Source organism: Vespula pensylvanica, chromosome 25 (assembly GCF_014466175.1).
Source record: "Vespula pensylvanica isolate Volc-1 chromosome 25, ASM1446617v1, whole genome shotgun sequence".
NCBI classification, from domain to species: domain Eukaryota; kingdom Metazoa; phylum Arthropoda; class Insecta; order Hymenoptera; family Vespidae; genus Vespula; species Vespula pensylvanica.
Window position 1 is genome coordinate 567,217 of NC_057709.1, and position 25,000 is coordinate 592,216.

The 25,000-nt window shown below is 31.8% G+C and overlaps 1 protein-coding gene across 2 annotated transcripts in view; it reads left to right on the top strand.

Moving 5' to 3' along the window:
* LOC122637323 (zinc finger protein jing homolog) overlaps nt 1-25,000 on the top strand; it is a 109,780-nt gene that overhangs the window by 83,037 nt on the left and 1,743 nt on the right. The window contains exons 2-9 of one of the 2 annotated variants that reach the window (XM_043829368.1): nt 12,771-13,179; nt 13,301-13,629; nt 13,701-14,193; nt 14,267-14,446; nt 15,998-16,139; nt 16,329-16,459; nt 16,559-16,626; nt 16,790-17,552. In XM_043829368.1, coding sequence (XP_043685303.1) covers nt 12,771-13,179; nt 13,301-13,629; nt 13,701-14,193; nt 14,267-14,446; nt 15,998-16,139; nt 16,329-16,459; nt 16,559-16,626; nt 16,790-16,967 — 1,930 coding nt within the window. In that variant the 3' untranslated portion in view covers nt 16,968-17,552. Of the gene's footprint in view, nt 1-12,770; nt 13,180-13,300; nt 13,630-13,700; nt 14,194-14,266; nt 14,541-14,956; nt 15,364-15,997; nt 16,140-16,328; nt 16,460-16,558; nt 16,627-16,789; nt 17,553-25,000 lie in introns of those variants that run through there. The other variant, XM_043829369.1, reaches the window with a different exon arrangement.

The window sequence follows — 25,000 nt, forward strand, 5'->3', positions numbered from 1 at the left end:
GGATACTTACGTTTATTTATTTTTATTTACGATCGTATTCGTCTTCTTTCTTTCTTCACTTCCTTCTCGTAAAAAAGAAAAAAAGAAAAAGAAAATATTATTTTTCATTGCTCGGTAATAAAATTTTGAAAAATGACTCTAGTCGATCAATAAATTTATCATAAATATTAGTATTAGCATAATTCAGAAGATTCAATTTTACCGAACGACGCTGTCTGATTGATTTATTTATTTATTTGTGTGTGTGTGTTTTTTTTTCCTTATCGGTCTCGTAAAAAATATTTTGCATTTTTCCAATAACGAAATTTTACTTAAATATTTATTGCTATCCCGTTATGAGCTTTTGTTTATTTATTTATTTATTTATTTTTTCTTTAAACAAGAATAATTATCTCTCATAATTAATTTTTTAAAAAAGAAAAAAGAAAAAAGAAAAAAATTACAAACTCGATACACACCCCCATTTACAATTCTTCAGGAAAACGAAATTTCGGATTACATTGGTCAATCGGATTTCTGATTTCCTATGGGACTCGAAGGAAATAACTATAGTTGTCCTTTCGTCGACCTTTTGTTCCATCCCTAATTTTTCTTTTCTTTTCTTTTTTCTTTTTTTCTTCTATCTTTTCGTTTCCTCCCTTTTCTCCTTACTCTTTAATTCAACTTTAGAAATTTTTTAAAAGTTTAATATTACTTTATATATCCTTCGAAGGACGAAGTTGTGTATCCCTATATTTTACAAGTACATCTTTTTCATTTGTTAACTTGAAGAATTTTTCTATCAGCTGATACAACGACTGTTGCATTCTGTCATTTCGTGAATTTACTGAGGAATTTCTGAAAATAGTTGAATTAAGTTGTTTAAGATAAATTATAAAAGAAAAAGAATTCACAGGAGTTATATTGATAAAATTTATTAAATTTTCCGATTAACAAATTTTCTCAAGAATACCAAAACGAACGGAAATTCCAAGTTCATATCATCCATCACATTATTTGATCAGATGTCACTTTTAAACAATTTTCTTGTTCCTCCTTTTAAAATCGAATATGGCCGTGATAATTGGAATGAAACGAATTTGCTTCTGTGGGGTGATTCTTCAAGGAAAATCTTTGTTTTTTTTTTTTTGCAACAAATCAGAGAGAAGATACGTCCTCTAACGGTACGTTAGGATCATCATAGAAAATGTGTCTGTCAATCTACAGAAAGACAGAAAGAGAGAGAGAGAGAGAGAGAAAAAAGTTTTGACGTTGGTCAAGTCGAATTTATGAGTGAGTCGAAAGATGATAAATGAGAAAGTGAGAAAGAGATAGATAGATAGATAGATTTAAAGAAAGAGAGAGAAAGAGAGAATACCTGTTCTCCTACGCTATATATATATATATATATATATATATATATTTCTATCTCTGTCTCTCACTCCTGTGTAATAAACCATCGAAGGAGGAGTTGCTATTGTACACCAAGCCAAGGATAGTCCGTTATGACAGTTCCGTGAAAGTAACAGTAGTTTGCAGCAGGCTCTCTCGTGTAAACGAGTACCCTCTCAACCTTATCCTTAAGACAGGTACAACCATAAAATTATAAATCCTTTATGATCCCTATCTCGACCCTTAATCTTTTTCTCTCTCTTTCTCTCTTACTCTCACACACCGTTATTATCCTAAGAACGTCATTTTCCTAAGAATATTTTTGTTGTTTTTTTCTTTTTCTCTCTTTTCTCCATTTTTCTTTCTTTCTTTCTTTTGAGGGATGGTTAGAAATTTTTAAGGGTCGGATAATAGGAACAAACAGCTGATTGGAAAGTTTTAATACTTTTAAGTCGAGGTCGTTTATAGTATTCGTTTTTCGTTGGAAAATTTTTCTTCTTCCTATAAATTTGTGGAAGCTGATTTAATGGTATATGGATAGAGTTTTTCGTTGGGTCATTGAGTATTATCGAGATTGTTTATTTTAATTGATTTTGTATCGATTTTCTTTTTTATTTGAATTTCCATTTTATTTTTATTTAATTGTTTAAGTTTGAATTGAAATTAGTTCAATGTCGAGGAATATATATATATATATATTTTTTTTTGTAAATTATTTCTGGAATAATTTTTATTTGTTTTGTCGTCGTCGTCGTTGTTGTTGTTGTTGTTGTTGTTAAGGGGATTATACAATTACTTCGGTCGATTTTTAGCCACCAACGAAGAAAACCTTGGACCTTCTCTCAACTTCTTTTTTCTCTTTCTTCCTCTACTTCTCTTTCTTTACTTCTTCTTCTTCTTCTACTTCTACTTCTTCTTCTTCTTCTCAAGTAACACCTTTACCATATACGCTTAAAAGAACCCCAGAGATTCGAAAGTTGATACTTTTCAGAACTCACAGCTTTTCGTGTGATGAAAAACGAAGGTGAAGATTTGTAAACCGATATATGTCTGTGTGTATGTGTGTGTGTATGGTTTTCGATAATACTAATAATAATAACTATTAACTATAATAGTTATTGGTAAAAACTATTAATAATATTAAAATAAATAATTAATAATTTCATAAAATTATATTAAAATTATATATAAAATTATATATTCATACATATATATAAATATATAAACAATTACATATATATATATATCCATGTATGTGTGTATGTACGTTTCTAATGAAAATGAGATCTATATCACTGTCTGTTTCATTTAAATATGTATGTAGGAGAGAGAAAGAGAGAAAGAAGAAAGGAAATTATATGCGTTATATATATATATATATATATATATATATATATATATATATATATTGCTTGATATTGCTGATGATGCAATTGTGAACTAAAGAAGAATTTTCTTGACTAGTCTTATTCTCAATATTCTCAAGATGAATCCAGAGACTAAGGAAGAATTATTTTCAACGATGAATGAGATTAAGTATGTCAAGGATATACCATCCATATACATATCCACATACATACATACATACATACATACATACATATATATACATAGATAAATACATAAATGCATAGATGGACACTTATTTATTGTCCTTCTCTTCAGATTCATATTAATAATCTTTCTCTCTCTCTTTCTATCTATCTATCTATCTCTTTCTCTATCTATCTATCTTTTTGTTGAATTTCTTTTTAACAAAATTTTTCTTGAATCTTATATTTAAAAAAAAAAAATAATCTCCAAGTGGTTTTAACTATAAGACCATAGAAAAGATAAAAGTTTTATGGTGTAGATGTAGGTGATATCCATCCCACATGATCATTAACTTTCTCTTTCCTCTATGGCGTAGGAAGAAGTATAATATATATTTGCCAAAAAGGAAAAATAATAAAGAAAAAAAAAAAAAAAAAAAACGTAAAGAAGAAAACCAAAAGGAAATACCTGTCAATCATGTATGTCTCGAGAATGGGGCTAAACTTTGAGGAGATTAAGTTTCTCGTTGTACTTTTATACAGGGTGTTCCTGAAGTATCATTTATGTTTAAAAAAAATTACTAAAGAAAAAAAAAATCGCTCGTAGGATGAAAAAAAAAATAGACGAAGAAAAAGAGAGAGAATTTTTTATCTCGAGTAATGTCTCATTATTTGTCGTTAACTTTCTAATACTTAGAAATTTAACAATGTTGGATATTTAATCTATTTCTAAAAATTATACGACATATTGAAACAAATTCAAAAAAATATCACTATATATATATATATATATATATATATATATATATATAGATATGTTTTTCTCCCTTTTAGATCGCCTTAGAGTATAGTATATACGAAGGGTAACGATCGTTTCGTTTGAAAATAAATTATATTATACTTTTTTTATTTACTTACTTATCTTTTTTTTTACTTTTTTGATCCAATATGGCCAATATGGTTTGTTAAACTTTTTTTCTTAGTATATTCTTCTCTATCAAATTAATTTTTTCATAGTTTAACGTCACTTAACAGATTAATCTGGAATAATCGTAAATTGATAAGAGAAGGAATAGTATTTAATTTTTGGACGATAATCTGACTTGAATAAGACAATGATATATATATATATATATATATATATATATATATATATATATATAGATAAATGGATGGGACGGATGATATAGTGGTTCGGTTTCACTCAAGCAGACATAATTAATTGCCATCTCGTCGATCGGTTACAGGCGTATATCATCGAAACGAACCTCTATATATCGTTAGCCATCATATATTAGATTAATAAGCAAAATGTGCTTGGGTATGTTAAAACCACCAATATCATACATCCTTATATTATAGCCTTTCATTAGATCAAATACAATTGTGTGTGTATGTGTGTGCATATGTGTGTGTATGTCTATATCGATTATCGATACTTTATGTATAACCTTTGACTCCTCTCTATTCTTATATACATACATATGTGTGTGTGTAATTTACGCAAGTAGTGTTTATTTACTTTTTCGAAAAATATTATTTTGGGTGGGGCTATTTCTGACATTGTTACATCAGTGACTTTATAGTTTCATTAACAAAAATTCACATTAAGTATATAAATTTTTTTTTAATTAAATAAAACCTTTTCAACATACTTTATTTTAATAATCGTTTTCAGTGATTATTATCGATCGTACATTTTATCTTTAAATTTTTACAACTACAATTAAACACGAGAGAATGGATCTGCAATCTATTATACATATATCTCTCTGTCTCTCTCTCTCTTTTTTTCCTCATAGAAAATCATTATGGAGAATCGAAGAACAAAATTAACAATCGAATCGAGTTTTACTCTCTCAATCATAATCTTTCTTTGATCCTTTAAAAAATGAATCGTTCAAATGGGCTCTATCACAAAAGCTTTGCCAAGTACCTTCTATTCTGTCTATGTATGAATACGTGTGTGTGTATGTAAGAGAGAGATGAGGGGAGAGGGAGAGTGGCTAGTGGTATCATTGTTTATTGGTCGCGATAATGACGTTTAAATTGTACCCGCAGGCAACGGGATTGTTTTACAAGCTGGCAGCTGTTCAACCTGCACACATTGAAATATCATCAATTAACTATAACAACAACAATAATAGTAATAAAAAGAAAAATTAGAAGAAAAAAAAGCAGGTTCTCATTAGCATTTTTTGATCGATAAATACAGTTCGCTGATTAATCGACCATCATCCCATAAAAGTTTTCGATCCATGCGAAGTAGTAATCGAAAAAACCTTTCAAGAAGGTTTTTGAACCCTTCAGACATTCAAATTTCAACCCTACATTTTCTATCGTTTGAAAAAAACCCGATTTCGTTTTGAAAATTTAACATTAATTTAAAAAATGATCTGCCAAGATTCGAACCTACGAAACTTTGATTTTTTATTTTGTTTAATCTTTGATTTAAAACACTCGACCAAATTTTGATTCAAGATTTATTTGATTTATTGAATATATAAAGATTAAAGATTATATATATATATATTTTTTTTTATACATTCATAAATTTCAACACGCACACACGCACACATATATTGAAACTTTTTTTTTTTTATTTTTTATAGGGGATAGTATATATGATGCGTGATGAACTTAAAGAAGAGTGTGTATGTGTTGAGATATTTTTTTTAAAATTGAATATTTTTTATTCGATCGATAAAATTGAGATTTCGTTGACAGGGAATATAGAAAAGTAACATCGGAAACCTTTTCAGTAGCTCCTTAGCCTTCTTTGAACCCTCCCTCCTTTTTTTCCTTTATCAAAGTTTTCCAGCACCCCATCCATCCCTTCTTCCACCTAGCTTCGATGAACCTTCTCTCCGTCTCGCAATTTCCCAGCAAATAACCTCGACCTTCTGCCAATCTTCTTGGATTTTTTTCCTTCTCGAACCCCCCGTTGCGCCACTCATTTCTACTGATTTTGATCCTTTTATTCAAAATGAAAGTTTAAAGGTGTCGTAGATAAGATATGAACGTATTTCTCGCTTTTGTTCCTTTTTTTTTTTTTTTCTTTTTTTTTATTATTCCAATTCAATGCAAGAGAGGAACAAATTTTTTTTTACTCTAAACGAAACCAAACCGAATTGAATGCTTTTTTTTGCGCGCTTGAATGAAACTGAATTGAATTTTTGACTTTTTTTTTCTTTTTGTTTTTTCGATGAAAAGTAATCCTACAATTTTTGTAAAGTAGAATGAAGAAATGTTCGATATTATTTTCGAAATTACACCGAACATGGCGTTGTTTAATATAAATGAACGAATTTCTACATATATTTTTCAACGAATATTAAATCGATTAACAGACAATTCTATTACGAGAAATGAAACAAATTTCACATTACTTATCTATTTTATTTGTTCTCAATAAAAAGAAATAAAAAATTAGCAGTAGAAAAGTGAACTATTTCAGAGTTCCAAAATTTCTTTCTTTCCTCCTTTTTCGTTTCTTTATTATTTTTTCATAAGAACGAGCAAAACATTGTGTATAAAAAAAAATCCGTAACAAAATTCAGATTTCATTACTTTTATTATTATTATTATTATTAATATTATTATTATTTTATTTTATTTTATTATTTTTTTAATGAAATCAAAAACAGAACGTTGAAATCGAACCCTCGATAATCGGACAGGCTGGGTGAAAGGGGGTGAAAGGGGGTTGAGTGAGGGTGGGAATGTGTACTTTGTACCATATCGCGAATATGAACGAATACATTTTCAGAATAAAAGGGTAGAAATTCTCTGTGTATAGGTGTGTGTGTGTTATTGTGCGTACGCAAGCTCGCGTGACCACGTCGAGAATGAAAGGAGTGAGTGTAGGTCAGTTATCGAACGTGTCCAGGATGGACGAGAATGTTCTGTGCCAAATCATATAATCTGGCCTCGATCTTCCCTGCCAAAAGCTTCGGAAGAAAGTTCGATTTATCGATCGGTCCCAACATGGAGGACGTCCAATAAAATTTTTCCGCATTCTGACCACAGTTCTCATATCGTACTGAAATATTAATACATTTTTATGTATTACTATTATTATTGTTATTATTATTCCTTTTTTAATTTACTAAAAGCATTATACGCTGTTGCTGTTGTTATCGTTTGTTGTCATTGTTAATATTATTATTATTATTATTATTATTATTATTTTTAATTTATTAAAAGGATTGCGTATTGTTGTTGTTATTATTATTATTGATTGTTTTTTTATATAAAGCATATAGTATTATTACTATTGTTGTTATTGTTATTATCAGTTTGCAATTGTTAGGAAATAATAAAGAATAGTTTTCGATAAATAATATAATATATAAATTATTAATTATATTTATATATATATATATTTTTTTTTGTAAATTTGTAGTAAATATGATAGGAATATTAGATTAGGGTTGGTCGAGTAGAATAAATAAATAAAAAAGATATATAAAAAAAGGATTACCCTTCGTCTCCCGACGTAAAGAAAAAAGAGAAAAGGAAAAGGTCTCGACAGGATTACCAAGGCTGAGCTTCGAGTCCTGGCTTTCGATGAAAAATTTAACGAAATTGATGGGAATCGACCGGTGCGAAAGGGAAGAGAGGAAGAAAGAGAGAGAGAGAGAGAAACCCGTCTCTGCCTTTTTTCTTTTTTCTTTTTTTTTCTCGAGGACGAAGGGCGTAGGGAAACGCAAGAAAGGAAAGGCAAGAACGCGAAGGAAAAGAGAAATGGCATGGGATAGATCGAGAGAGGTTATTTTCAAGATGGCCGCGTTCTACCTTAGAAAATCCTATTACGTCGATCGAAATATTATTTATAAAATTAAACTGTAAAATAATTGTTCGATTAACAGTTTTGTTTTTCTTTTAAACATTACCAATTATAAATTGGTATTGTTTAAATGTAGTATTGTTAAATTGGATTCATTATTTAAATGGAATTAGATTTTAGTTAGATTTGTGAGATACTTCTTAATGACGATTAGGTTAACTAAGATCAGCCATATTTGTTCAAAGATGGCCGTTCACAGCCGAAGAATTCCCTGATTTTTTATCGATAAAAAAGAAAGAAAAAATAGTAAAAAACAAAACAAAAAAAAACGAAATGGTCGGAAGAAAAATTATTTATTTCTAAAAACGAGTATTAAAAAGAGAGAGAGAGAGAGAGAGAGAGAGAGAGAGAGAGAAAAGGAGAAATAAAGAAGATAGAATTTTTTTATGAGAGGAAGGGTGCTCGTCCGTCCTACCCCAATAGGGATGAATAACGTCCTAGATAGTAATCAAAACTTACCCTTTAGCAATTACTTTGAAAATTGCTAGTCATGAGTTTTCCATATACACGCACATATATAAGAATTACATGTACATATACATAAACTATTAAAGAACTTGTCGAAGTAAAAATTATATAGTTGAGAACGAGAATTATCTTAGGGTTATTATAAATTTTTTCTTTTCTATCTGTTTTCTTCTCTCTCTCCCTCTCTCTTCTCTTTCTCGTTCTTTCTTCATTTCTATTACATTTCAAACGAATTAACATGGATACACATATAGACACGTAGTCGTTATCCGTTGAGTTTCAGCAGTGCTCTCTAGTTTCTGGCTGTGAATATAACTCAAGGTATTTAGGTGAGCATGCATTTCCGCCGTCCTGTGCCAGACAAAGAGAGAACAGAGAGAAACACAGAGAACGACAGTATGAGAAAGAGAGAGAAGGATAGAAATGTTTAAGTGCAGCACTACTACTGCAGTTACATTATACCGTATATTGAAAAAAAAAAAAAAAGAAACTTTAAAGCCTCCAGTGTTACGTTATACTTTATTTTAATACACAAGTTTAAACATTACAGAGTTACGTACCAATGTATTTTAATACGCAAATTGAAACACTGTAGTATTACATTTTCTCTCTTTCTCTCTCACACGTCTTTTCTAATACACTAAAAAGAACTTTTTCGATTAGTATTACATTCCGCATAGTACTTTTTCAATATTAAATTACAATATTAAAAAATCGATGCAAGACTATAATTTACAACAGTGCACTGTATTTTAAATATACCACTTTTTGTACGACACTGTACTATTACATTTTACATTTTCCTCTTGCTCTCGAGTATAAAAAAAAAAAAAGTGATTCAACGAGCAGTATCACATTCCGCGTGTTGTTATTAATCGAAAAATGTAGTTTGTCGAAAATGCAATTTGTTAGAAATGCAATTAATAAAACCATAGATAGACAGATAGATAGATAGATACATAGATAGATAGAGTAAACCATAAGTGCGTTGACAAATATAGGTATGGGAAAAGTGTTAAAAGATAGAGCTAGAGAAAGATAGAATATAGAGAGTGGAGAAAAAGAGAGAAAGAAAGAGCGAGGAAGAGGAAGAAGGCTAGGATGAGAGATCTGGGAGGAGAGAAAATACATGGATTGGTTGGTGGGGATGAAAAAGGGCGTGGGGATGAGAAAGACAGTTGGTAGTGGAGGGGGAAGGTGGAAGAGGGAAATTGGTAGAGTGAGTGCAACAATAGAGGATCGTACAAGCCGGAGAGTAGTGTACCATAAAGGGAGAAGGAAATATGGGGAATGTGTAAGAGAGAGAGAGAGAGAGAGAGAGAGAGAGAGAGAGAGAGAGAGAGAGAGAGAGAGAGAGAGAGAGAGAGAGAGAGAAAGAGAGAGATAGAAATAGGGAACGAGGGTGTTACGCATCTGTATATGTATGTATGTAGGTGTGTAAGAAAGAGAAAGAGAATATGAGAGAGTGTATTGAAGAGAGTAAAGTGTACTCTAGCTGTATAGTGAGAGGGAGGAAAGAGGTAGATCGAATACGGATAGAGAAAGAGAGATAGAGAGAGATGGGTGAGCGTGTGTTAGTAAGAGGAAAGAGAGAGGGCGTGAGAGAAGAGAGAGAAAGAGAAAGAGAAAAAGAGAGAGAGAAAGAGAAAGAGAGGGTCTCGTAGCTTCGGTGCATCTCCGTATAGAGGAGCCACCTGCAAGGTTGGAACAATTTTTCTCAAAAAAAAAAAAAAAGAGAGAGAGAAAAGATAAAAAAGTGAAACCATTTTCTTCTTTTTTTTATTTGTCTTTTCGTTTTTTTGAAAAATGAGATCTTTTCTTGGATCGAGAGTGTTGCGCGAGGGTGGATATTTCTTTCTTTAACACCTTTTTTTTCTACTGTGTCGAACAAAAAATTATAATAGAAAAAGATTAATAAAAATCGTCGATACTTTAGGGATGCATTTGTTGCAGGAGTTGGCACTTTTTTTTTATTTGTTTATGTGTGTTTTTTTTTTTCTTTTGATGATGATGATGATAATAATAATAATAATAATAATAATAATAATAATAATAATAATAATAATAATAATAAGTTCGAAGAGCGTCTTCATTTATGGTAAATGCAATTTCTAATGAAAGTGATAGGATAGATAGATAAATAGATATATAGATACATAGACGGACAGAAATAGAGAGAGAGAGAGAGAGAGAGAGAGAGAGAGAGAGAGAGAGAGAGGGAGGGATAGGGATAGTCATTTGATAATTGCCCAGTTAGGTTTGTTAGGGGGGAACGTCACGTTGGCCCATTTCAAATTCATCTCGTGTTTCGAACGAGGTTGATCGCGTTTCTTGACCTTTCGCACGTTCAATGAATCTCTCTCTCTCTTTCTCTCTCTCTCTCTCTCTCTTTTATATATATATATATATCTTTTTCTTTCTTTTATATATTATTAAAATTAAATAGATATTATATATATATATATATATATATATATATATATATATAGTACACATACTCTACCTCCTTTCCTGTTTTTCTCTCTCTCTCTCTCTCTCTTAAATAATACTATACATATCATAATTTTAATTAAATAATACAAAACTATTACACATACGTATGTATAAAATGCAATATATAAAACACACACGTGTATACATATTTATATATATTTTTCTGTCTTATTAAAATCGAAAGGATGTTTCAAAAAAAAAAAAAAAAAAAGAAAAGAAAAGAAAAATGAAGGTTAAGAAACAAACAAGCAAGCAAAAAGAAAAGAGGAAGAAAAAGAACAACTACTGTGTCCAAATTAATTATCATTAAATTTCGGGGTCATCGAGGTTGAGGATTCTTCCGGTGCAGCTTTAATGAATGTTTTATCTATCTCTCTATCTCTCTCTCTCTCTCCCTGTCTCCCTCTCTCTCTCTCTCTCCCTCTCTCTCTCTCTCTCTCTTGTGCGCGCTGGCGCACTTTCCCCTTGCTGGTCGCGCGGTGAAGTGCGTCGTTGCGTAAACGCAATGTCGGAATCGTAATGTGGAAAGGTCAGTGTCTTTCTCTCACCGTGACGTCGTACTTGTATGTATACATATATATATGGCGTGTGTATGTATGTGTGTATAGGTTGATATGTAAGAGTGAGTACGTGTGCGTGTATATTATACGTGTATGCGCGAGCGCAAAACATCGTGTAGCTGCTGATCTTAAAATATCTGCACCAGTCTGCTAAAGTGAGATGGAAGATCGATTTTCCCTCTCTCTCTCTCTTTCTCTCTCTCTCTTTCTCTCTCTCTCTCTCCCTCTCTCTTTATTTTTCTCCCTTCTTTTTATTTTTCTCTCTCTCTCTCTCTTTTTTTTTCATTATGGTTATTACCGTTCGTTCATGGTCTATCTTCGATCGATAGTTTCATTTGGAGAGAAAAAAATTGTTCTCATTGTTATACGTGATAGTTGTTTATTTATTATTTATTATTTTCTTTGTTATTATTGTTATTATTTATTGTTTATTTTTTGGTGAATTATTCGTCATTCGGTTTCATTATTTTGCGATAGAGTTCTTTCTGTCGAGTAATAAATCGAGTATGTGTATATATATATATATATATATATTTCTTTATATTATATAAATTATATGAAAGGTATATATTACTATAAATAATAAATTATTATAAGTGAGATCGATTACGAAATGCATAACTTTTTTTTTGTATTTCTTATTTCACAAAAAATTTTTTAAATTCTACAAAAAAAAAAAAAAAGAAAAGAAAATTATTTGATAAAAACGATATGAAATTTTTGATCCTAAACTTTTAATTTTATAACATTATAAGGTGGTTAAGTCAAAAGTAAATGGTTCGATCAATTAGGATCGAGGTTCGTCTCCCTCCCTCTTTCTTTTTTCGCTGTTGTTGCCGAGCAGCCCAAGGGCTCTTTTTTTGGATTAGACCATAAATCTGTGAAAAGAAACAAAAAGGAAAAAAAAAAAGAAAAAGAAACAGGATATTACCCGAAGGCTAGGAAACAACAACAGCAGCAGCAACAGCAGCACTAAGCGAAAGAGAGAGAAAGAGAGAGATAGATAGATAGATAGATAGATAGATAGATAGAGAGAGAGAGAGAGAGAGAGAGAGAGAGAGAGAGAGAGAGAGAGAGAGAGAGAGAGAGAGAGAGAGAGAGAGAGAGAAAGTCATTGCAAGCCAATTGGAAATGTCTGGCCCCATAATTAGGTTATCCCAGTTGGTCTAATGGGATTACCCAGAGAACGTGATCGTGCAATTTCCTGTAAGCCTTCCCAATCCGCACCCTAGAGCAGGCAAAACGATATTTTCAATTTTTTCAACAAAACCGATTTAAGCCTGATTTCAAAATGACAAAGTGATAACGAAAGCAAAAGAAGCTAAAAACTAAAACGAAAAGAAAAACGCGAACTTAAACCAGAGTACCATCATTCGACCCAAATTATTTATTATTAATCAATCCCTATACATAGACACATATTGGATATAAATATTGGATAAAATTTTTCTAATTTATCAATTCATTCGTTCGTTTGTTTGTTATTTTTCATATCAGCGGAGTTGCGGTTTCGTGCGGGGAGTGTAGCAGTAGCGGTACAAGTGACATAACCGAGCCAGGCTCACCGTGTAGTACAAGTAGCGACGAGGGTGTAGCAATAAGAGGAGCATCGGCAAGTCCATTACCAAGTTTGCCCAAGCTGGCGCCGTCCTCGCAATTGGGTACCAGGCCCCAGTGGCCTTGGACCCCGCCATTGGCGGCAACCGCTTGTTCAACTTACAAGAGACTGAAAGGTGAGCCAGAAGCAGGAACATTGCCGAGGTCCGGAGCAGCTGATCCAACTTCCCGTGGATCATCAAAGGCAAACAGTAACAAGCCAGTTGGTGTTATACACCATAACGAATCCTCGTCCCAAGGAAAGATAACGGAATATTTTAAAACTCAGATTAAACCGCAACAACCAAAAGTGAGTTTACCACATTTTTGATATTAATTAATATTTCGTTCATCATCATCATCATCATCATTGTTGTTGTTGTTGTTGTTGTTGGTGGTTATTTATTAATTTTGTTGATACGTTCGTAAAGCTTAAGAAGACGTCGGAAACAATGTCGGTACTGGTTGCTAAATCTACCACGGAATTTCGAAGGCCACCTACCGTGCAAAGGAACAAAGGTGGCTTAGCCAAATACCTCGGTACTGTTCCATCAAATCCTCGTACGACAACAGCTACCAACGATTGGGAGGTTCGAACTGTCAATATGTCGCCGCCGCCGCCTAACAAAAAGACACCTACCGTTATTGTACCTAGGGCCAATGTTAAAATGGAGAAAAAATTAACGAAACCCCTGCCAAGTTTGCCTATATCGAACGATGTTCTTAAAAATATACCACCCTGCAAGATATCCTCGCTCAGGTAACATTTTCTAAAAAAAAAAAAAGGTTATTAATAAAATTCTTGATGATCAAAACAATTTTGTTTTATAGGCTTATCTCGGAAGCAAGTCCGAACCCAATGAAAACGTGTTCACCGCCGTCTAACAACCCAACAGCTAATCCTTCAGCAACAAACGATTTTAAGGGTTGCATCCTTTCCTCTAAAGCGCACGTTAACGAGAACAATAATTTAACGAATGGTTGTAACAATTTGATCGGCACCATACGTTCCCAGAACAGTCAGGATCCATTGTCGAGGTTATCGCCAATTGAAAATGATAACTGTCAGACGAAGATATCGTCATCATCGGTAGCCGATGAAGAAGATGTAGAAGAGGAGGAAGAGGATTCCTCATCGAGGAGCAGCGAATCGAAAACGCATCATCATCCACTTTCTCCAATATTATCCGCACCTACAACGATACGTTTCCCAGCCAGGGCACCCGAAAAGGATAGGTCTCAGCCAACTGACAGTGGCATTTGTCGATGGGACAAATGCGAAGCTAGTTTCGAGTCTAGCACCGGTCTTCTTGAACATTTGCAGGTTGGTAATTGATCATTATCCATTCCGCAGGTTATTTTCTTTCGGATTATTATTATTAATTATTTTCAATCAGGTCGCTCATATCAATACCCAAACCGGTGGAGACAATTTCGTCTGTCATTGGTTAGGTTGTAAGGTGCAAGGTAGAACGTCCTGTTCGAGAAGATGGCTGGAAAGACATGTCCTTTCACATGGTGGAAACAAACCTTTTCGTTGTATCGTCGATGGATGCGGCAGTAGATTTAGTTCACAGGTATAAACACGTCCGCTGGGATTATTTTTAATTTTTGGGAGTATTAAATGGGGTCGTTAATTTTGCGTTGGTAGGTATATGCATATGTTGGTTGACACGATTACAAATATTTGTTTCATCTTTTTAATTGTTCTCTTCTAAAGGAAGACTCTTTTACAAAAGTCTCTCCTTTACTACTTCTGGTCTATTCTTTTTGTTTTGTTTTTTAAATCACTTCTTGATCGTTTCTTGAAAAATGATTGTATGGAGTTTATTGTAAATTTTCTTTGGAAGACCAGTACTGATTCTCTTCGCGGGAATATTCGAAAATATATCAACAAATGTCCTTTCGTGTTTCAATGATAGTGAAAAAAACAATGATGACGAACGTGGAATCTCAAAAAAAAACGAACTCTTCATGGAGGACACCATTCACTTTTTTCTAGGCCATTCGTGTATCTTTTTTGAACAGACCCGCAGGAACAAAGATAAAAAATGAATGTTGAATTAGAAGAAAACATTTAAAACGAAACACGTACTAATAATATGTTTAACCTGTGTTCTCTGTTCATCCGAATATCATGATGTCCATACACGATGGGAAAACATCCTGGTCAGACGATGCATGTCTGTCAGTCTGTCTGTCTGTCTGTCTGTGTGTGTGTGTGTGTGTGTGTGTGTGTATCGTTTTTCAATTGTATCTTTTTATACCTTCATATTCCCTCCACTCAACCACCTCTGATTATCTTCTTGGGTAATGTATTTTACGTTGAAAAAAAAAGAGAACAAATGTCAGACCAGATACACCAACAACAAAAGGACAAAGACTTTCTTTAACAATAATCCACCCCCCACCCCCATCATTCACTCTCGTTGAATGTGTTTATCCTAACGCAGAAGTGATCTTTAGAAATTCGTGATTATTATTTGAAAAAAGAAATAAGTGTTCATGTTCAGATTGGCTAACTAGTTCACTCTATTTGGTATACACTGTACTGTTGTTGTACGGTATCAGTATCGTCATTATTAATGTTCGATTTGCAAAATTAACTGCGGAATATAAATTATACCTAACTTATTTATCCATAAAATTAAATTTGTTGATTACGATCAATAACAAAAATTGTTCCATAATCAAAAGATAAATCTGGAAGGTGGAAGAGAAGTCTTTGGTCCGAATTGTCCCTGGTGATTCCCGACAAGTTCCTGAGATGTTGGTATTTTCCAGTGACAACTGAAACCTTGTCATCCGATGTACAAAATAAAGCATTCCAGGTTCATAAAGTTAGGGACTGTCGTTATTGTTGTTGTCCTTGTTGTTTTTGTTGTTGCTGTTGCTACCATTGTTATCTTCGTCCATTCCGCAGAGCTAAAAATCATCGTCGTTGATAAAAAATCTTCTCTGCTCGCGAAATTTTTCTTTGGAAGCTTGTAAGGAAAACAAATACCAAAAAACAAATTTCAAGTTGGGCCCTTTAAATAATATCTTTTTTTTTGGATGAGGTTATCTCTGGAAAATGCCGAATTATGAAACGACCTTGATACAAATTTCTTATTGAAATTATTTTACAGACGACCTTGGAGAGGCACGTCAATGGTCATTTCAATCAGCCTGAAACAAGTAGTAGCAGCGGTAGAAGGAGTTGCGAAAACGGTGGAAAACTCGTTAGGAGAAATGGAAAGAGATTGAGATACAGAAGACAACCATGGTCTGGTAAATAAACAAAAAGTGATTTGATTCGTACGAACAAAAAAAAAATTTATTTATTTATTTTTTTTTCTGAAAATAATCATCATGACTTTCTGTTTTTTTGTTCTTCGAGGCAAAATTGGCAAGAACGAAAAGGATTGCTTGTTGATAATGTTTTTCTTTTTTTTTTTGTTTCATTTTCCCCTTTCATAGCACGACTTTTTGATTATTTCGATTCTGGAGTCATGGAAGGTCTTCAACATAGATTATTGGAGCTGGCTAAGTCAAGAACGCAAGGCCGGTTAGCCGAGACGCCTGGTGACTCGATGGCCCTAACTAGTCAAGTAAGTCGAATACTCAACAAAATATATATAATTGTTAATAAACTTTGATAATAATTATCATTGGGTTGGGCTTGGTCTTACGTGGTTTCTTTTTTTTAGGTATTAGCAAGAAGAGTAGAAATGGATGGGAAGATCAAAGTCCTGCTACGATGGTATCCTCAGGACATGTAAGTGTTTTTTTTTTTTCGTCCTTTTCATTGTACATCAGTTTACTTCAATAATCGTATCAAAGAAAAGGAATTTAAAAAAAAAAGAAAAAAAAAACAGGACATAACCTTTTCGATCGAACATAACCTTCTAATCAATTCTTTCTTCATTCCATTTTTACAGAGAACCGGACGAATGGGTATTAGAATCTGAAGTACAAAGCACAAAACACGTAGGGATACGTAAATTAGCTGGAAAAAATCCTGACGAAGTTAGTCTAGCGTTATACCCAGCAATGTGCGGTGGTATACCACCTATAACAAGAGTTAAACAACGTCGAAAACCAGTTAAGAATTCGTGATAATGTCTCGTTATGAGGATTATTCGAGGCCAATAAAGACGACTGAGAAAGAGAGAGAGAAGGAGAGAGAGAGAGAGAGAGAGAGAGAGAGAGAGAGAGAGAGAGAGAAGGAGAGAATAGAGATATGACAAATAAACACATGGACCGGAATATGTCCAGATAAATGTGTAATGATGGTTTAATGAAAAGGAGCCTGGATAGTGATAAAATATTATTGGACAACCTGGAATATGATGCCGCGGAAACGACCGATGTTAGACGAACGAATGAAGATTCGAATCAGATGACCAAAGCTGCTGATTCCGCAGTACAAGAAACTCGGAGAGCAATAGTAACGATTTACCCTAACGAACAAGAAGAAGAAAGAAGAAGAAGAAAGAAGGAAGAAGGAGAAGAAAAAGAAGAGGAAGAAAATACATTCTAATATATTTAGCCTAAATAAGAAGAAATCCTTTCTTAGATCTCATGTATGATGAATCATGAATCATCGTTGAAGAATATAAGGATGTAGCTCGTTTTACCTGTTCGAGAAAGAGAGAGAGTGAGAGAGAGAGAGAGAGAGAGAGAGAGAGAGAGAGAGAGAGAGTGAGAGAGAGAGAGAGAAAGAGAGAAAGATAGTGAGAGTCTCTTTATCTTTTTTTAAGAGACTCACACATATACACACGTACGTACATACACACGCATGCACATATACACGTATATACATATACACACATACATAGAGAGAGAAAGAGAAAGAGAAAGAGAAGGAGAGAGAGAAAGAGAGACAGACATATTGAAAGATAGACAAAAGCGGCCTCGGAAGAGCTGGGCTTGGGCCTCATAAGTGCCTCACCGTGGATACGTTTTGTACTACACCGTCATTCGAGCAAAAATGGGATGAAGACGATGATGATCGATGATAATGATCGATGATGATCTATGATCTGTGATCAATGATGATGATCGATGATTTATGATCAATGATAATGATCGATGATCTGTGATCAATGATGATGATCGATCATTTATGATCAATGATGATGATGATCGATGATCGATGATAAAATGTTTAATATCAAATGAAACAAGAAATGTTGAATATAAGTGATAGAAAAAGAAAGAAAGGGAGAGAGACAGATAGAGAAAAAGTATTATTATGGCGACGAAATTAGTTAACGAGAAAGAGAGAGAAGAGAAAAATGAAAAAGAAGAAAATAAAAATGGAAGAAAATATAAGGAGATAATCACTCTGGTGGCCTTAGGAATCAATTAATATCTAACACCCGGCCCCTTGGCACTTCCGGGCACTGTTACTACTACTACTAACTACTACTACTATTACTGCTACTACTACTGCTACTACTACTATTACTACTACTACTACTATTACTACTACTACTACTACTACTACTACTACTACTACTACTACTACTACTACTACTACTACTACTACTACTACTACTACTACTACTATCTATACTACTACTACTCTACTGCTACTACTACTATTGTTACTACTACTATTACTATCTAAACTACCATCACAGCTATAATACTACCACACGACTATTTATATATATGTATATGTATATGTATATATATGTATATATATATGTGTATGTATATATGTATATAAATTTTTTCTCTTTTTTTCTTTTTCTTTTCTTTTTCTTTCTTTCTTTTTTTCTTTCTTTCTTTTTTTTTTTTTTTTCTTTACACATACGAAACAAATAACGAACCATCGTCTCAATCTATATTTAATAAATTAACGACCAATTGTTAACTCTGTAATTGTAACTGGGGAAAAGAAATGAACAAAAAAGAAGAGAAAAAAAGAAAAAGAAAGGAAGAAGAAAACAAATGATATTGCATTTGATCTACCTCGATCTTTCGACTCGGTAGAAACTGACAACGGCGGAAATATATATATATATATGAAAAAAGAAAATGGCGGGAGAAGAGGAAGAAAAAGAATGAATAAAATAAAATGAACGAATGAATGAATTGAAACCGACGAACCGATGAACCGATGATAATGATTAATGATAATGATAATGATAATGATAATGATGACGATGACGACGATGACGACAATGATTACGATGATGCTGAAGATGATAATAATGACGATGATGATAATGATGATGATGATCAATATCAACATAGTAGATATTTCCTGAGAACAAAACAAATTTCTTTTTTTTTTTGAACTGAGTAGATTGGTTGATTGGGGGTGAGTGATGAAGCAAGTTCTAATGAGATGAATGAAAAGAAAGAAAGAGCTAGAGATAGAGGAATATTAAAAACATAAAATAAAAGAAGAAAAAAAAACAAAATGGACGAAAGGTCTGTTCTGCCCGTTTTACTTTCCTGTACGCAGGATTTTCTGACAGTCTCTTTGAAATAAGGCTGAATAGTGCTCGGCGAATAGATTAGGAAAGAACGCGAAAAGAAAAAAGAAGGATGGAAAGATTTTTTAATAACGCAAAACAAAGAATAAGGGGTTGGAAAAAGAAATGAGAGGAAATAAGAAATAGTAAGAATAGAATATAATCGGACGACTCGTAACGCCAACAAACGGTTTCTATCGAGAAATTCAAATCTATACATATGTACAAAATTGAAGTAAACGACGAAGATATGAACCGAAAAAGAATATTGAAAAGAAAAAAAGAGAGTGACAGAAAGAAAAAGAAAAAAAAAAAAGAAAGTAAGAGAAGAAAAGGAAAACAAAAATTGTATGGAACCTAAAAGGTATACTCGATTCTTATTTTTTTATTTTTATTTTTCTACACGAATAATCAACAATTGGATTGAGGATCAATAATCCATTTTTTTTCTTTCTTGTTAATTTTGTATCATCTTGAATCTCTTAAACATTCAAAAAGCATACTAAAAATCAACCAAATAAGCAATATCGTCAAGTATACCTGGAAGGGTTGGGTGGTGGATGAATAATTTTTTTTGGGGGGTGAGATGGATGGAATTAAATGTTGTCCGGTTTGAAAATACTTCTCGATTACTTCACAGTCGCCTATTTTTATCTTTCTTCTTGCTGAGTCTCGTTCAGCATGATGGTGAGTCGCTGATAATGATAATAATAAATAATAAATAATGATAATAATAATAATAATAATTATAATAATTATAATTATAATTATAATAATATTAATAATATTAATATTAATAATAATAAATATAATAATACTAATACTAATACTAATAATAATAATAATAATAATAATAATAATAATAATAATAATAATGATAATAATAATAATAATAATAATGATGATGACGACGATGATGATAATGGATGATATGATGATGATGACGATGATGAGGAAAATGAAGATGATAATGATGATGATGCTAATAATGATGATAATGATGATGATAATAATGATGATGATGATGATGATGATGATAATGATGATGACGATGATGATAGATAGAGAGAGCACACACGTCATGCTGTACGAGTTTAAAACCTATTACGAGCTGTTACCTTCCCGTAATCGGGGTAAGATTTACGATGGCTGTGTTTTCAAATTTACCATGGGAGAATTAGTAGAATTTTTCGAGGAAAAAAAGTGAATGAAAAAAAGACAAAAGAAAAAAAAAAGAGAGAACCGTGGTTCGACGCGGAATAGAGTTTTCGATTTTTGAATGGGCAAGGGGTGGGTTAGAAATGGGCTATTGGAGAAAGGAAAAAAAAAGAAAGAACAAAAATGAATATGAAGACCACAATGAGAGAGAGAGAGAGAGAGAGAGAGAGAGAGAGAGAGAGAGAGAGAGAGAGAGAGAGAGAGAGAGAGAGGGATTAAAAATAAAATAAAAAGAAAGAGAGAGAGACAAAAAATTTCAAGTTGGATATGATCACTATTTTCACTATAGGTCCACCAACAATATGGAGAAACGTGATGACGTATAAAAAGAAAGAAGAGGAAAAGAAAAGAGAGGAAGACGAAGAAGAAAAAGAAAAAAAAAATACACAGACAGGCACACATATAGACAGATATACACGTACACATGCATACATGCGTATAATTAATTATGTAGAAGTTAGACCATTTGTACAGTTATGTGTGAAATGAAAAAAAGAGAGAGAAAAAGTAAGAGGGAGAGAGAAAGAATGTGTGAGATAAAAAAAACGTATGTGTGTGTGTATAACACACGCACACATACACACATCTAATAAAATACATGAACAAACGTATACACAACAAACACACTCACACACACGCCAGCTAAGAAACACTGCCAATTTCGTGTATAAATTAAGAAAGTTTTTTAGGGGTTTAACTAAACGAGTCGCGAACAAAATACAGACGATTTAATCATTATTATTATTATTATTATTATTATTATTATTATTATTATTATTATTATTATTATTATTACTACTATTATTATTATTATCATCATTATTATTATTATTATTAATTATTAATTATTATTAGTAATTATTATTAGTTATTAATTATTAGAAAATTATTACGATCGATCGTATATGCGACCCACCTCGTAATCTACTCACCTGCCATCCACCACTCACCCCATTCATCCCCTATAATTATCGCGAAATTTCACGCGCGATTTCTTTCCTTTTTTTTTGGTCTTTTCTCTCTTTCTTCTCTTTATTGTTTTCTTCTTTTTTGGGCGAGATAATTTTTGTCTCTTCTGCCCTTTTTCGAATTTCAATTTTTTATCCGTGCCCCATGACGATGACAAGTTTTTTTTTTTCTTTTCCTTTCTTTCCACGTACACAAACGTGAAAAGTAAATTTTCCTTTTTATTTCTACTTCTTCTTTCTTTTTTTTCTTTCTTTCTTTTCTAATAAGTTCATGGGGCCTCCCAGAGAATAATTTACGTTTCGATGACGATTTAAAGATGGCCGGCTATATTCTTTGTATATAAATATATTATTAACGAAAAAATTTAGAAATTAGTTATTATACCTTCGCATAGAGCCGAACGCATAGCGCATATTGGAGGCCCTAATTATGTAAATAATTAGTCGAAATTAATTAATCATTATTCGTGTAGGTCGTTTTCTGCTATCTTGAACAGATTCGAAAAAGAGAGAGAGAGAGAGAGAGAGAGAGAGAGAGAGAGAGAGAGAGAGAATGAGAGAATGAGAGAATGAGAGAATGAGAGAATGAGAGACAGTGAGAGAGAGAAAGAAAGAGAAAGGGATATTAAATAATTATTAATAATTGTATAGATAGATCTCAACACACACACACATATACATATACATACAAATCTATACACATAAAAATATTAGAACAAAACTTTACACGTACATATATATACATACATACATATATATATGTATGTATGTATGTACGTATGTACGTATGTCTGTATGTATGTATGTATGTATGTATTAATGTATGTATGTGTGTATGTATGTATAGTTGAAAAATATATTTAACAAAAAATTAACACATATACAATACACAAAAAAACTGTTGTGTACACGTACACGCTTACACGCAACATTACGCGCACGTAAGAAATTCATGAAATTTTTGGTAAGACGTATTTTTGGTTGAATTCTGAAAAAAAGAAAAAAAAGGGAAAAAAAGAAAAGGCAAAAAAAAATATACGAAGAAGAGAGAAACGAAAAAGAAAGAAAAAGAAAAAAAGAAAAGAAAAGAAAACGAAGAAACAAGATCGAAGGAAATATAAAATTTAATGGAAGAGAAAAGGGTGCATCGTGTTCAAACGCCCTTTTTCTCTCTTTTTTTTTTTTCTCTTTTGATATATCACTCACCTCTCTCAGGGACGGAGAGAAAAAGGGGGGACAAATTTTTTCGGTTTCTTTTCATTCCCCTTTTTCTTTTTTTTTTCTTTCTTTTTTCACAAATTCTTTTAATTGTATGTACATATATATATATATATATATATATATATATATATATTTTGTTATTTTCTCCTTTTTTCTCATTATTAAAAGTAACGCGTCACTGCCACATAAAAAAGAAAAACAAAAAAGAGAAAAAAAACGCGCACTGCCAGTTGGGGACTGAGCACAGTAGCTTTATCATACGTGTACTCTCTATTTCTATGTATATATATATATATATATATATATATATATATATATATACGTACGGATATGATAGAAAGAGAGGGAAATATATATGTATGTATGTATGTATATATATATATATATATATATATATATATATATAGATAGAGATTTTTCAGAAAATGAAAAAGAAAAAAAATGGCGCTGTTTTCTTTCGCGCCATTTTGTCGTTTTGTTCTCGTAGAAATAAATTCCTGTGACAAACAATTTTCTCCTTCCTTTGATTTACTGTTTTGTCTTTTTTTTTTGTTTAACTTTAATTTATTTATTTAACCCATCGACTAATTTTTTTCACTTAATGTACCTTTTTCTTTCTCTTTCTTTTTTTTTTCTTGTTAAAAGGAGCCTTCAATAAACTGCCAAGTCCTTTGTAAGAACTTCGTTGATAAATAAATATTAAAAAGAGAGAGAGAACAAGAGAGAAGGAAAGAGAAAAAAGGCACTGCCAATATAACAAATAGACAACAAAATGGAAAAAGAAAAAAGAAAGAAAAAAAAAGAAGGAGAGAAAGAGAGGTTAGGTCCTACAGGCGATATCCTCTATCTTTTTTATTCTTCGAATTTTTCTTTGGTTTTCTTTTGTTTTCTTTTGACTTTTTTTCCTTTTCTTTTCTTGTTTTTTAATTTCAAGTATTCTCACAAGCACACACACAAACACACATATACAGACAGAGCAACGTATGTGTATTATTTTTTTTGTGGCGCGATCGCGAGCCGATCGGTCGACTTAATCTAAAAAAGCAAAAAAAAAAGAAACCATCTTGTTTACTTTTCTTTTTTTCCCATTGCACTATTTTTTTAATTAATTAATCAATCAATCAATCAATCAATCAACCACGTGCACATCGTTTTTCTTTAGATGTAATATCTCCTTTTGTTTTTCCTTTTTTTCTCGTGATTACTCAACAAGAAAATATCGACATATGTAATTTATTATTATTATTATTATTATTATTATTATTATTATTATTATTATTATTATTATTATTATTATTACTATTTTTATTATTATTATTATTATAACAATTATGATTATTATTATAATTATTATAATTATTATTATCATAATTATTAAAAGGCGACGTTCGGTCGCTCGGTCGCGCTTGATCTCCTGATGAAAAAAAAACGACAATTAGAGAAATAAAATAAAATAAAATAAATAAATAAATAAATAAATACAATGATTCTTTCGTCTTTCTAACATAACGATCGAAAAATGTGCTTAGATTCATCTCTTTTGAGAAGGAAGAGAGATAGAGATAGAGAGAGATAACACGAGACTCCATTTTGAAAAAATTGAAAATTTTTGTTCGTAGATTAGAATTTAACCCCAGCTATCTATTAATTTATCTTCGTTCTTCGTTAATTGAAATTAATTAATTAAATGATTTTTTTCTGTCTTATATTATTTTTTTTCTTTTGACCATTTTGTTTTTTTCTGTTTTGATCTTCATTCTATTATCTTATTGGTCTATTATCTAACTGCCCAAACAGCGCACCTTCACTCTCCCTCCCCCACTACTCCATCCATTGTAATTTTTTTACTCGTGCACGATTCTATGCACCAAACGAATATATGTATATATATATATATATATATATATATATATATATATATATATATATAATATACATAAAAATATGTAAATTTAAGTGAAAAGTTGTAAAGAGTTTTATGTAATCTATGATTAGGTATAATTCAATATTAGTTAAGAAAAATATGCGAGCATGTATGTATGTATGTACGTATGTATGTATGCGTGTAAGAGTTATTATTACGATTGAGCCCGTTCTTTTCTTTTTTCTTTTTTTTTTATTAATTTTTTTTCTCGTAAACCAAATCACAAAGGAAGAGAGAGAAAGAAAGATAATATTAAGTTTTCAATATGGCCGTTTGACGTCCATCTTAAAAACGTACGATTTTCAATATGGACGTTTGTCATCCATTTTG